General features: G+C 40.7%; 1 protein-coding gene across 1 annotated transcript; it reads right to left on the bottom strand.

Annotated features, from left to right (window-relative positions):
- Nucleotides 1-537: 537 nt before the first annotated feature.
- rlf (RLF zinc finger) lies at nt 538-13,696 on the bottom strand. Its single transcript, XM_029494168.1, has 8 exons — nt 13,510-13,696; nt 11,205-11,359; nt 9,644-9,725; nt 8,554-8,689; nt 8,229-8,431; nt 6,353-6,489; nt 5,996-6,137; nt 538-5,306 (listed from the first exon to the last, which is right to left on the bottom strand). Exons 1-8 carry the CDS (start codon nt 13,687-13,689, stop codon nt 660-662), a joined length of 5,682 nt encoding a protein of 1,893 aa, XP_029350028.1. The 5' UTR covers nt 13,690-13,696; the 3' UTR covers nt 538-659.
- Between the last annotated feature and the right edge of the window lie 1,164 nt (nt 13,697-14,860).

The raw sequence follows: 14,860 nt of genomic DNA, 5'->3' as shown, positions 1-14,860 counted from the left end.
TTTTTAAGTGTCATTTCACTGACAAAAAGAAGTCACATGCAATGAATCCACATCCACACAAATTGTAAAGCAAATGGCTTTATTTCATTTCCACATTTATTTTATTAGAAATTGTTACATACATATCTTCCAACATCTGTCCACTGCATCCCAACACTGATTTATTATAAACTGAGGTGAAAAATAACCAAACATATTCCTCAAAAACTTGATCAAAGGAGATGTTTTTAGTCACATTTTCACACAAGTGAAAAGGTCTTGCAACTGACCGTCTCTAACAATCTGAAAATCTGTACATTTATCTCAGAGAACTACATTATCTACACTTTTGATGTTAAGTTAACATAAGAAGTGTTATTAGACATGCCTCAATTGCATGTCTAAAAAAAAACAAAACAAACAAACAAAAAAAAAAAAAAAACAACAACAAACAAACCTATCTTGGATTTGTTGTGCACTATTTAAGCTTGTTTTTCCTCTTTCTAATTTCTATTATGCGTCAGTTTGGCAATAAAAAAAAACAAAAACAGGAAAAAAAAAAAAAACCAAAATAAATCCATAATACTATGATTTTGGGAAAAAGAAAAATACTGTTGCACAGTTTATGAAAATACAAAGAAATTTGCAAATAGCGATGATACAAAAGGTGCTCAGTTAAACTAACTTCCAAGAAGCAGTTTGCTGTTGTTTGTGTCTGATGGGAAGAGGTCAGGCAGGGTCGTGGTGCACACGGGTCTCCCCAGGACCACCACTGGTCTGAGGTACTGAAGCTGCTTGATGGCCAGGTCCCCACACCCGGCAAGAGCTTTGTCCAGGATGGACTTCAAGTTTTGGACTGATGTGAAGTCCCCAGTCATAGTGTGGGGCTTCAGGAGAGGGGAATGAGTGCGTCGGCTGCGGGTGTGAGAGATCCCCAGTTGGTTATTCTCCTTAACTGAACAACTACGTCTAAAAGCGTCTCTTCGTTTCACTGCCACTGCATTTTTGTCTTTTGGAGAGGTTTCTTGTATGAACTTGAGGAATGAGGACTCAAAACCCATAGGCTTATAAGCTGCTATGTCAAAGGGACGTGGAGAGGGACTGCGAGTCTGAGGATCTTTCATGTTCGATGGCTGTTCAGACAGTTCGTTTTTACGTTTTAGTGGCTGACGGAGAGGGGGATTGGGAAAGGCTGCTGTACCATTAGGCATTTTACCACAGTCCTTAGTGCCTGACACATCTTGGAGGGCCTCCTCAGTAGTAAAGCGCAGTGAGCATGGTGGAGAGAGGTCAACAGTGACAGGACGAAGCAGAGGTTTGATTTGATCCAAACTTAATCTCTCCTCTTGTTTCTGATTGATCTGGGGTGCTGCAGCTGAGTCGTCAGTGTGTCCCCCGGTGCTTGCCTCTCCATACAGTACCTCATCTGCACCAACAAGGACGCCATTTCTCTCAACAGGTGGCGGTTCCTCCTCTTCCTCCTCTGGAAACCCCAGTGGATCATGATTATCCTCCTCTGGTATGTCTGCCTTGACAGAGTGCAAGCTCATGGAGGCAGACTGCCCCCCTGTGTTTTCTGTGTTTTCTGACGGATACTCCACTTTATGAACCCCATTAGGGGCACATGCTCCTGCAACAGTTGGCCTTGCAGACTTTCTCTGAATCAGTTCCTCCAGCTGCTCAGCATTAAAAACAAGCTTATCCTCGTTCTTGACAAGATCATCACGACGCATGCAGTGAACCCTCAAGTAGTGACGGTGCAAGCTCTGCATGTATGTCACGACAGAATCGCAGTCCTGAACCATGCATGGGTAGGCCACGCGTAGACACCGGTCTTGGCACATCTGTAGTGCTTCTTCGTGAGATCTAAAGACAAAATGGTTGAAAGAATTTCTCTTTTTTTTACCTCTTACCACTTTCTTCTGCTCGAGACAGTCTTCGCCCATTTCCTCTGACTGAGTGGTCACCTCAGGCTTGGGGCTCAATCTGTCAGTTTGTACAGTGGGTGAACCAGACTCTTCTTTCTGGGGGCTCTGGGGTGTTACGATAAGCTTCTTTTGACATCCAGTAATTGACTTTTTGTGAGTGCTTTGTAGACGTACCACCAGTGAATCATAGTACTCACAGTGACTATAAAGTGTATGCTTTTTAAGTGCATCATCATGACTGAACACTCTTGTGCAGCCTTCATATTTGCACCTTATTAGCTCTGGGGGTTGAGAGTGGAAATCCCGTGTGTGACGCACGAGGCTGCTTTTAAGGTGGTAGGAAGCGCTACAATTGGCAAAATGACATTTGTACTGGGGCTGAGGTTCATCTGAGTTTGGGAGAGGCCTTTTCTTGGCAGGCTCTTTTCTGACCTCTGGGCTTTGATGCACTTCAAAATCTTTTTCCAGCAAGAGCTGAGACCGATTGTAATGATGTACTAACTGCAGGTGGCGCACAAGGCCTCCCTGGGTCGAGAAAGCTGCATCACAGTTTTTTGCTACACAATGAAAGGGCTTACTGAATTTGTCCAAAATGTAGCAGAGATTACTTTTGGCAACCAAACGTCTTGTAGTTCGGACCTGTTGTGTGGCCTTATCTTCACTTTCTTCCTTCTCTGCAGTGTCATCCTCTCTACTCTCTCCCTCCTCCTCTCCTTCCTCTTCAGATGGACAATTGTCAAAGTTTTGTCCATTTTCACTTATGACAGTTGTATTCGCTTTCTCAGGTTGCCGTTGCAACTTAAGAGTCTCTTTTTTCCCCACTCTTAGACCTTGGTTTGTCATGTGCTGAGATGTATGCTTCGCATTATCTTTGTTGCCTTCATACCGTACAGATCCACAGCTTATTTTGTCTACTGTAGTTGCACTCAAGTTATGGATCTGAATGTAGTGGGCCCTCAACACATGTTTTTGTCTGTGACTCTTGGAGCAGAGCTGGCAAACATAAGGTTTAAAAGATGTAGTTTTCAAGGAGGTCAACCTTTTGGCCTGCTCGACCGTGCGGCCATGTTTGGTGTTATAATGTCGCAGTAAGCTATAACTCTGGGCAGTCCTGAAGCCACAACTCTTTACCTCACAAATATATGGCTTAGCAGTGGCTAATGATTCAACACCGCTTCCTTCATCAGTTGTTGATGCTTGTTCAGTCTTGAGCTTTACCTTTTCCTCAGGGAGAGGTGGAGATCTCTTCTGAAGCAGTACAACAGGAGGTTTTGCCATGATTGCCTGATGAAGAGATGTTTGTGATGCATTCGACTCTGGGTTGGACTGAGAGGGCTCATTTGGCACACTTTGAGGGGATGAGGAATTCAGGTCCAGTTTACTGAGGCCAATAAGAATCTCTTTCAGAGCATCATTTTTTATTTGAAGACTTGAAGTACTTGGTTCATTGTTTTTGGGATGGTTGGATACTTTTCTTTCTTTGCCAGCATCCTCACCTTGAAATGGAGTTGAAAGATCACTTGTCCCCTTTTCTTCAAAATCTGGCTCAGATTCAGTCTTAATCCCTTTTGGCTTTGAGCCTCGGTCTTTGTCATGTTTGTGTTCTTTGTTCTCCAGTTTAAGATGTTCTGGGTGGGCACATTTCAGATGTCTCTGAACATCTCTGGCTCTGGAGAATGTCATGCCACACTTCTCAAAACCGCATGTGAACTTACTTCCATCAAAACAGACTGCCACCAAGGTCATTGTTGCTTTGGGCTCTTTGCTGTCACATTCTGGTAAAGAGGAAGCACAGCTCACTGAGGACGAGTTTAGCACATCTCCATTGACAATTTCTTCTAAATCGAGTGACTTATTAAGGCGAGCTTCAGTAGCAGTCTTGTGGAGTTTCCGCTTTGCCTTCCTCTGAGCCTCAAAATCCTCTTCAGAGAAGGTGATGTCGTGTGTGGATAAATGCTTTATAAATTCCTTTTTGGATAAATAGTATTGTGTACATTCATCACTTGAGCAGGTAAAAGCTGCATCTCTGAAATGCTGTGCTTCATGGTGATAGATTTGCCCCAAGTCAGAGTAAGTGACATAACAGCCTTTGAGCTCACACTGGTAGTTCAGTTGGTAGCCATGGGTCTGTTTATGTGTAACAAGTTCATTGGAAGTCCTAAACTGAGCGCCACAACCTATAACCACACACATGTAAGGCTGGTCCCCATAGTGAACTCGCCGATGCTTGCGGTGATGGTAAGCTGAGACAAAATGACGTCGACAAAAAACACACTTCTCTCGCTTGTCTCTCATTTGGTGAAAATATTTCACATTCTCATCCCCTTTGTGCTCTGACTTTAAGTGAACGTATAAGTACTTGGAATGCTTAAAAATTCGAGTACATCCTGTTCCTGGACATGGATACTCATCCCGGTTCTGCAGTTTGAAGTGCTGGTCAATGTAATCAAATGTTATATGCTCGTCATCGTCCACACGCTTCTCCTTCACAGTTTTGGCCTGTTGCACGATGTGTTGGAGCACGTCCGGATCATGTGTGGATTTGTAATACAACATGAGAGAAGGGTCAATGGTGATCTCCCCTGGTTCAATGTCATCATCCTCTTCCAACAGTCTCTGCACTTCCTCTGTTTTTATGCTGCTGCTGCTGCTGCTGCTATCAAGATCTGTTTCACTCTGAATATGTTGTTTCAGGTGAGGAACAAGTTCCTTTCTGCTTTGAAACTTTTCCAAGCACACAGGGCATGGATGGTGGTTGGCCTCTGCATGTCTTTTGGAGTGGTGAATAATTTGGGTTTCAGCAACTGACCTCTTACAAACCTGACAGCAGAAAATCTGTTTCTTTGCTTCTGAATCTTCTTGAAATTCTGTCAAGTCAGAAGACAGATTTTTATCTTGCTGATCATGACTCTCAAGACTTCCATTTATTCTCTTTTGATTATCAGATTCCAGTTTCACTGCAACTCCCTTTGACTCGTGGAGTTTAAACTTCTCTTGTTTGTCTACCTCCCCCTCTTCCCCATCTGACTCTGGCATTAACCCTAGAAGGGAGATGCAGTGATACTTAAGAGTTTTCCAGTCCCAGAATTCAGGGTCAAAAGGCCAGTATGCTTTCAATGCTAGAAGTAACTCACAGCGTAGTGAGTTGGGAATGACCTCGTTTTCCTGGTCATACTTTTGGTCAGGACGCAAATAGAGCTCCTCAAGACAGCTAAAGACATCCTGACTGGGCCCAAGCAGAAACTCTGTGAGTTGGCAGGCACGCAAAACTTCAAGGTCGTCTGGAAGAAGACAAGACACCGTCTTGCAGACAGATATCCTTTCTGAGTCTTCCTGCTTTGGAAGCTGAAGGGCTTTGACACAAAGTTCTACAGAGGCAGGTACCCCCACATCCTCTGACTGAAAAGAGAGTGATAACAAAAATTACTACATTTAATGGTCAAGGTCCCATTTAGACTTTGCTATTTCAATTATCTAGTATCAGAATTAAACTCAAACACTTGGCAAGATCACAGCAAATTTTTTATATAGTCTGAAACTGCAAAGATGGTTTTGACCTGAAAATAAGAAGTCAATGTGGTATAGCAGGGATGATTCTATCTTCTTAACTCTCATCCCAAAGAAGTAATGTTTTTTGTTGAAGAGTAACTCTACACTTAATTATGGAAGCAGACAATCATAGCTGCACTGGTGTCAATGAGCTGGGGCCATGATAAATCTTTTGAACCTTTGACCGTGTTCAAGATAACAGCCAGGTTTAGCTGGCGTGGCAGGGGATCGTGAGGTTCCTGCAGTAGTTCCTAGAGTCCAAGACAGCAGACAACTGCAATAACCCCACCATGCAGTCTAAAGAACCAGAGTGTCAGCATTTTATATTTGACTTCCTCTTTTGTAGTAACTACCCTGAAAGTGTCATGGCAACAGATTTCTTAAATCCGTTAACAGAATATTCACCTAATAATTATTTTCAAATACAATGGAGGCACATTTCGTTTCTAAAAACACCAAATTATGATAAGCGGCATTATAAAACCTATACATTGTTTCCAACAAAACAACCAAAAGTTGATAGAGTAGTTCATACTCACCTCTGTCTGAATTACACGGACCAGGTAAAGCAAATGGTGGACAGTTTTGGCAATGGCACCTAACTGAAGGCATCGTTCTAAGAAAGACAGCAACGAAGGGTCGATCCTTCTCTGAAGTTTACTCCACAGCAAAATCAATTCCCTGTGCAAAGACAAAGTCAAGATTTAGTGATGTCACTATTTTACTTTGACACATTTGAGTCTGATGAACATCGCAATAAAACTAATCAACCAAATTGGATAAAATAATAATTAGATATCTACTGTGATGTACTGTTTGAGCAATTTTAAAACATCGATTATTCATGTTTTGACTGCAGTCCACTCAACCTCTTGGCCCTTCAAGGCACTACTCACCAGGAACAGTAAAGAGTCTGCTGCTGAAGCTGCTGAGTCAGGAAAGTTGTACACAGAATGAAGGCAGTATTTTCCTCCCCCTCTGTCTCCAAATTACATGTGATCTCCAACACATCCTTACAGTCAAGTCTGGATATCTGTTGGGAGAGTAAGTTAATACGTAGAAAACAATGGAACAAGCAACATATCCACAGCCACTCCAAATGTGGAGTCATGTTTCCTTCTTTTGGTATATGAAACTGAATATCCTTCGTTTTATGCGGAGAAAAAAAAAAAAAAGGCATTTAAATAGTGCTACCGAAATCAACCTAAATTGTCCATATGACTCCTACTTTGATCCCAATGAGTGGTCATTGTCTTTGTTTCCAAGCCGGTTCTGACTTTGGCATCTTTGATGTAATTTACCTGCAGTGTTCACATCTACAACAATGGTTGTGTTTAGCAGACTGAACTAATCTACACAAGTATTAACATCAATAATCAAAACACAACTTTAAAAAAAAAAGTCTAAAATTGAATGCTTCACTCTTTAATATAGTGCAACTCAGCGTATTCAAGGATACTGTGGCCTTAAACAAGCCCTCAGACCAGCAACCACAGAAGACAGCAACATGCCAACTGTGTGAATTTACAATAGAAAATCAATTGTATATTGTATGCAAGTGTATGTAACATAATATACACTTTGCATAGTTGGAATTTAAGGCAAAAGGCTTTACACAATCAATTTATATCTCCACAGTGTGTTAGACAGTACCCTCATTTACCCTGCATTCCTCACTTTGACTCCTCTACCCCCCCCCCCCCAGGAAGAAACAAGAGAGCAAGGCAGAAGAGAAAGTGCGCAACTGATAAAATGGAAGGATACCTGGGGATTCTTTTAAGGGTGAGCTGCAAAATCAGCACTCCCAAACATACTGATGTGGCTGCATGTTTGTAAAGTTGAAGAATTGAAATCAAGTGCACATTTCCAACTATTTCTATTTCCTATGTGAAGTTGAAGGATTTTTTGTGTCTTCAGACTGACTGCAAGAAAGCTGAAAGCTAAAATTTGCATGTGAATTTTGGACTCTATTTTCAAACAAACTGCAGACAAACTTAAAAATGGATACCATTTCCATTTACTGTTGTAAGAAAGGTACAACTTCCACACGTCTCATTTTTATTTATTAATAGGAACTATGCATTGTCTCAAAAGAAAATTGATGCAGTTTGGCCTTTTCAATACTACCTGTGTTCTACTCTACTCTTTCTGTAGTTGTCTCAATAATCTCAGTTGACCATTTTGCTGTTAGTTTTTGAAAGTCCTGGTTTATCACTTTAATGTTGAAGCACAGCTTTATTGACACCAAGTTCTCAATAGTACTAGTAGAAGTAAATGTGAGCCTGAGTCACTGGATGTAAGCTGTTAAAGCACACTATTAGCCACCTATTTCAGACTGCAATGTTCTCTCTTTCAGCTCCCCCTGCCTGCTACTGCACTAAAATCCCTTTGCTACAAGAAACAACCAACAACCAAACGGTTAGTGACATGTCTCGTGGATTTGTAGCATTTTCTATACAGTGAATTAGCTGTTTTAATGGCAGTGCAAGCCTCCTCAAATGCAAATGTTCAAACAAAACAAGTTACTCCGGACATTTTTTGCAGGGGCACCATTAGTGCATTCTGTCCTAGCAGTTTTAACCATAGCAGAAAATAAAAATGGGCATTAACTGGCATTCAACAGCATTCCCCAGTTCTGGCTATGTGTGACGGATAAACATGAGCCCCTGCTCTCTTTAAGGAACATTTCATGCACCACAGTGGTCACAAAAGTTGCACAATGAAAACTACACAATTTCAAAAACTGAACACAGAGTTAATATGTTGTGATACCTCCATAATAGCTTCTCCATTGGGTAGAAGGTGAATGAGGAGAGAGACATATGTTTGACGAAAAGTAGCTTGATTGGAGATGAAGCTGCATTCAGTGCAAGCTTTAGCCAGAACCACAGCTTTTGCAAGTTCACCCATCTTCTCCAGATGCTTCACCCGCATCTCCATGAAGCCCTCACCCTCCAAGTTGATGTATGCATCCACTAGAGACAGAAGGTTACACAATTTGATAAGCAAACTCCCACAACCAGGCCAATCTAAAACAAAAGCCTGGTGCTGCCATCTCTTAAAAACTTGACCTAGACTAGGTAACTGGACTCTCAACCTTCTTCTTGGTTGGTGGCCTGGCCCGTGAGGAGGGATGTAAGGACTGGGTTGCTCCATGCTCCTCCCTCTCCTGTGATCTGGAGTAAAGCTTGGAGGTCTGTGCTTCCATACTCTAACAAGGTATCATGGGCAATCTGCAAAAAACACAACCACAAAAATAATGCCACATTTAACTGTAATAAGGAGAGGATTTGTTCAGCACTTTGCGGAAAATTAGATTACAAACGACCAATAAGCTCAAATGAATTGTCCCGTAGGTGTAAACACCTACTGTCATGTGCTAACGAATTTTTACACTTGAGCAGTTCAAAAGGCCATTAGTTTATATCACTACACTGCAGGCTTTAATTTCTTTGCACAATTTAACAAATTATTTAACCCACAGGAAAAATTGAAAAAATTGATTTGAAAAACCGCAAAACAATGTAACAAAATCAAGCTGCATGTGTTATCTCTTCAAAATTTGACAATGAAGCAATGACAAGACTTTTCTTCTTTTTAAACCAATATTTGACTGTATCCTTAGATGAAAATTCAGTGTGGTCATAAGTTGATTACTCTTTCTACTATATCACAATTGTCACTGCGAAGGGATTTAGAGTCAACAAGGGATGAACAAGAACACAACATTAATATCTACCGTAACGTGGGGCATATTTTCTCAGCCCTCACTAACCACCCCTCTGAAGGCCTTTTATAATACCACCACTCCCCATACAGATGCTCCTTTGGCAGGCTGCCCAGGTAGATAAAAATCCCATGGTTTCGCACGATTCTATTCTTTACAAGTTGATTAATAATGTGACACGCACCTGACTGAATTACATGCACAGCTGCAACTCAGTGGGGTCTATTGGCATCTTTGCACAGCCACCTGGCTCCTGTCTCATAACAGCCTCCATCTATAAATTGCAATATGTATCAATTGTCTGCATGTGCATTGTCAAATTTTTACGTGAAAAAAGGGTTGCACCCTGTACCAATCACTGATACAAGTTCAATTTTAACCTGTGGAAAACTGAACACCCATTGAGGCAGACATCTACATTTTGTGTTGGAAGTACAAAACTTACAAATGGACCTCTCACCTGAACTGAGTGGTGGAACTGAACCCAGGCTTCATATGGTATTTCATTCTCTGGCACTGACAGCAACAGTTCGAAACAGCTCCTGCGAGAGAAAACACTGAGTGTTAAGTAAATAATGAAAACTCTAGAAGGAGGGGGGAAAAAAAACTCCAAAAAGAGAGTTCCTTCTATACCACACATACATATTTTAAACAAACTTGGATATGACATAAACTTACACTACTTTGTTAGTGATTGTTCTGATAAGCTTTTATAAACAAAAGTATATATAATGTATTAATCTTTCAGAGGAGTCAATTTTACATTAAATGAAACTAGTCAAAAACACTCAATGCATAAGGGAGAATAGGGCGAACACTTGTGAAATATATTTTGGATGGACTCTACCACATCTGTCAGTAGTTATATTTAACTGTTACAATCTACCTATTAATAGATCCCTCATGTAAGACTCTATGAAAACAGTGAAACTACCCTCTCAAGAACATTTTCAGATGGAAATTAAGTGTGCATGGAGCTGAAGTGTGTGTGTCTGCAATTAACTGAAAGACATTATGAGTCACTAACTGACCTAATTTAAGTCATGTCAGTATTTTCAGTAAATTTCTTCAGATGAGCTGTGACTTGAGGTGTGAACCCTTCCCTAAAAATACAACAAAAACCATATCTAAGTCAAAGCATCAACCGATCAGTGGGAGTCAGCGCTTATGTCCTTTATGCAAGTTAATTCATAGAGTTTTTGTTTGAGTTGTTAGTGCCAATTAAATTGTTGATATTATGGTTTTCTTTCTATAACACTAATTACATGGGCAGCAGGATAAAGAAATGACAGAATTCATGACACAAGAACACACACACACTATGGACTTTGCTATATGCAAGAGATGTGAAAGAGAATTTTTACTTTTACTAAACCTTAGTGACAATTAGAATACTTGTGCATAATACTTATTTTACTCAACATGTATTATTTAAGATTTTCTGTTTGTATCCAAGTATAAAAATTCCCCTAGATAAGAATTAGATAAGAATTTTGTGCAGATAATCCCTTGTTACAAAGCTAAATGTGACAGTTAAGCAGGGTACTGCTTTCAGCTCATATTGCCCAGCCCTACTTTGTATCTGACTGTACTTTTAACCAAACCACAATGTAAATATAACAAATGCAAAAGAATAAAAGTAAATGCACTGTGGCATCTGCATGGATAGGACCTTACAAGACTACATTCAATTCACATTTTGATATGTAAGATATTTCAATGGTCAAAAAAAAAAAAAAAAAACTTAAAAAAAAAAATCTATATGTGGACAATTAGAAGGCAATTAGAAGACAATGATAATCTCGCAACTCAAACTTAGTGAATAAACAATTCACCCGCATATCCTGCTCCGTTTATCGATTAAAGAGCTGCGCAATGCATAAAAGTGACACTTTTCAGTGCAAACACATTGAAATATATTCTTCAGGAGACTTCCATGCTTGGAAGTCTCAAGGGTGATGAGAATTTCTCAGATCTGTATGCCAAATGGTTAATATCAATGGAAATTGCTCAGTACTCACAATGCTAGTCTCTTCAAAACAAGGGCCACTTTGTCAGACTCTGCTGTGAGGTGAGATCGAGCTGCTGCAAAGCAGTTTATGGACAGACAGTAGACTTCCAGAAGCGGCAGACCATGCTCCATAGAGTTCCTGCTCCCAGCATAGTGAATCAATGCCTGGAAACATACATGCAAACCTTAAAATGTAACAGTTATGAAAACAGACTATAAATACTTTCAAAAAATTGCAATCAAAAGGAGATCAGATGGGAGACACATTTGTCTGGAAGAACATGGGTTTTTCCACCTGGGGAAGATAACAGTCTATATCTGATTGATCCCACCTGACACCTTCTGGCGTGAGATGCTCTTGATTGGGCCTGAAGGGACTTGACTCTACAACACCACAACCATGAACCTTGAATCATGAGCCATCAAGGAATACAAATCCTATTCACTGATTTTGGGGGTGGGATGAGGGGGGCAAACAAAGTATAATACAGCATGTTTTGATCGTATACATTTTAGAGTACACTTTCATCTAATTTATTTTCCTGTTGTTCATTCATTTAAAACTTAACTTCTGAATTAGACCATCAGTATAGAAAAAATATTTCTAGCAAAAGACATAAGACAGAACAGAGCTGCTTGCTTGTTACAATGTTGTTTATATGTCATATTGTCTTGATTGTCAACTGTTCCCAGGCAGAGAGAAGTCAACATTGCTGTGTCTAAACCAACATGGCATCTGTATGGAATTGGCAGCACACAAGCATGAAATCATTCTACTATCAGCTTCCCAGGGGTCTCATTTGTCAGACAGTAAGAACCTCGCCAGTTTCTAAATTAGTTCCCCTCAGTCCAAAAATAAGGTATGCTCTCTGAGGAAGTCAAGAAGGAAGTCTCAACCTTGGAGACTTCTATCAGTGTACTAATTACACCTGCACTACTTCTGATAGGAACACAAAGTCAACACACCATACATTTGTCAGGTTTAATATTAATACAAAGGACATGTAATTGACCTGGAGTTAAAAGGTACATGCAAAAGTCCCACAGTTGCATTAACATGGTTGTATGTACATTGAAGGGCTCCCTGGTTACTCAGTTTCCTCCCTCTTTAAAGTAGCTGTAAAAAAAATATGAGGGGGGCAGGGGCAGACCATAGTTCTTGCTCTAAATAAAATATGGTTTTCAACAAAGAAAGTCAATTTTAATTGGAAACCCTAATTTTTAAAGTTACGCAATTTTTTGTGTAAAATAGGTGTCATTCTGGTCCAACTGTCCACAAAAATCAGAAAGGCTAAGATACTAAAAATAATAAAAATAAAAAAAGGAAGTGACTGAGATCATTGCACATGGAAGTATTGGTTGAAAGGAACCTCCAGACAAACAGTGAGTGTACACCTTAACAACAGTCAGAAAGGAAACCTAAGGGAGAGTTGGCAAATGAATTACTCTCCCCTATCGTTCACTTTGGCTGGTGACCAGATTTCACTGGAAGCTCTTCTGTGACTAACAAACATTTACATTGGTTTAGGAGGTGACAATTCAACTGACAGCTGCTTTAGAGGTTCAAAATCAGGGGCTCTTGACAGTGGAAAACGATGCAGTTTGTTTCCCCAAAACCATCTGTCTTGATATTGTGCTCAAATTAATCATACGTACAAAGTGAATCTCGACTGATGGTGAAAGTAAATTTAAAATGTGACAGGTCCACAGCGCCAACAGTCCATACAGACATGAAAACTACGAAACCGAAAGTTGCACAAGTTGACACTGTAACAAATGCTGAACAATACAAAATGCGATGGGCACAAAAATATGTGCAATTTGCGTAAATACCCAAAATGCCATTTTGCAGTCGCTCCAGCTGGGCAGAACATTTTGGATAAACACAGGGCGATACCGCCCCGCCCCACTGGCATGCAATAATGCACAATGTGCAAACTGTCATGTGCATGCAAATATCTGCTGCATGCCTCTTGTTTAGCCTGATTCCATATAAAATAAAGCTAAACGAGTAATATAAATGAAAGCAAAGAAGTCTTACGGCAAAACTTGGAGCAGTAAATGGGGGAGCTATTACTCACCCTATCTAATCAGTACAGCTGCGATAAACGCAATTATTTACCGAGAAATCGTGTGTTTGGTGGTAAAAGAGATTTTCTAAAAACACACAGTGCGCAGTTGCTCTCCAGCTGTACACCCACCCTGAACTTGGTGCCAGCAGCCGTCGCAGATTAGCTCGCAGGCTACGAGAAAAACAATCCCGGCTGAGCTAACGATGTGCTAACGTTAGCCTCCATGTTGCATGTACACATTACCTGGCAGAAGTTGTCGCAGTACTCCGTGGAGGATGCTACCGAGACATCTTGTTGCCTGAGCACGTCCTCGAAGGCTCTCAGCGTGGCCAGCAGGGTTTCCATTGCCACCAGGGTGTCCTCGGTAGTGTCCAGGCCCCGGTCGCTCCATTCGTGCTCCGGTTCAACATTATTCTCCGCCATCTTCGCTCTCCGCCACGGCGCGTATGCAGTGCAGTCTGACGCCGCCTTCAAGTGCCGTCGGAATATTTAACCTTGTCAGCTGAGTTCGGAGGCTGAACTTCACCCGGATGACCCGCATCCGTCGCGGGGAAAAGTGGGTGACTTTGATCGCTATTTAATTCATTTTATTTTATGATGAATTTATGATTTAGAGCGAATCGTAGGTGTCCTGTCCGCCACAACGCTACTGAAATATAAAATCTCCGTGTTTCCTGATGCTTTTTTTTTATTTCTTAACCTACTCTAATATGTTTATGTTTATTTGTCTTTGCTATTTTTTGTCACTGTCATTATGTCTATGAGAATCTCCTAGCATGTTATACTGTCAGTAGTAAGGTGAGTGAGTCATACACTCAGAGCCACAAGAAACTCATTTGTATTTTTGTACATTTGTAAACATATTTGGCCAATAAAGCTAATTTTGATCCTTTTCTTGTGGAGTTTTATGTTTTGCTAGAGTTAGACAGCAAGAAATATTTTTTTTAATGCAAGATAAATCAAGCTGCCACAAGCTGCCAACATTTTTCTGTGAGTCGACTGATTGTTTAATCAACGAATTGTTACAGCCCTATATTTCTCTTCTTCTTCTCATCATCATCATTATTTTTTTATGGGGAGTATGTGGTTCATCATTCAAAACAACAGCTTGTACTGTGAAAAACAGCTGAAACTTATGTAACTGTTTGCCACCTGAAACATCTGCACCTATGTGTAGAAGTAGATTCCTGCTAACTTAACCGTGGGGAAGATCTACCCTCTGACCATCCATGTGGGGATGTAGTTAAAATGATCTGACACAGGAATGTGTTCAAAAACCCAATATATCTGTTGTCCAGAACTTTGTGACTTCGAGGCACTACTTATATCATCCTGTGCATCAGTTTTGTCTGCTATATTGTAAAATATGCACACTCCTTCCAACAATTCAGCGGTTGCTGTGCGTTTATTTAATGGTTGTTCAGGAGACACAGACCACAAATGTTCGCATTTATCCGTTTCTCCATGTTGCAGACTCGAGTCCAGCCTTTCTTTACTTTACCTCCAGTCTTTTCCAAACAGTGGCACTTGGCACCCTCTACAGGTGAGCAGGTGTACGTAACTTTGGTTTTGACCCGGAAGTACATTCATCTCT

Source organism: Echeneis naucrates, chromosome 22 (genome assembly GCF_900963305.1).
Source record: "Echeneis naucrates chromosome 22, fEcheNa1.1, whole genome shotgun sequence".
In the NCBI taxonomy this organism is placed as follows: domain Eukaryota; kingdom Metazoa; phylum Chordata; class Actinopteri; order Carangiformes; family Echeneidae; genus Echeneis; species Echeneis naucrates.
Note: the sequence above shows the minus strand (reverse complement) of the source record. Positions and strands in the feature narration are given on the sequence as shown.

Bases quoted from the DNA above. Each gene is read 5' to 3' on its own strand.
- rlf (XM_029494168.1), bottom strand. From the start codon at position 13,689: ATGGCGGAGAATAATGTTGAACCGGAGCACGAATGGAGCGACCGGGGC. The intron at 8,690-9,643 runs GTGAGAGGTCCA...TGTTTTTTGCAG, and splicing joins AGTTCCACCACTCAGTTCAG to ATTGCCCATGATACCTTGTT. The intron at 8,432-8,553 runs GTTGAGAGTCCA...TTCTGTCTCTAG, and splicing joins GGCCACCAACCAAGAAGAAG to TGGATGCATACATCAACTTG.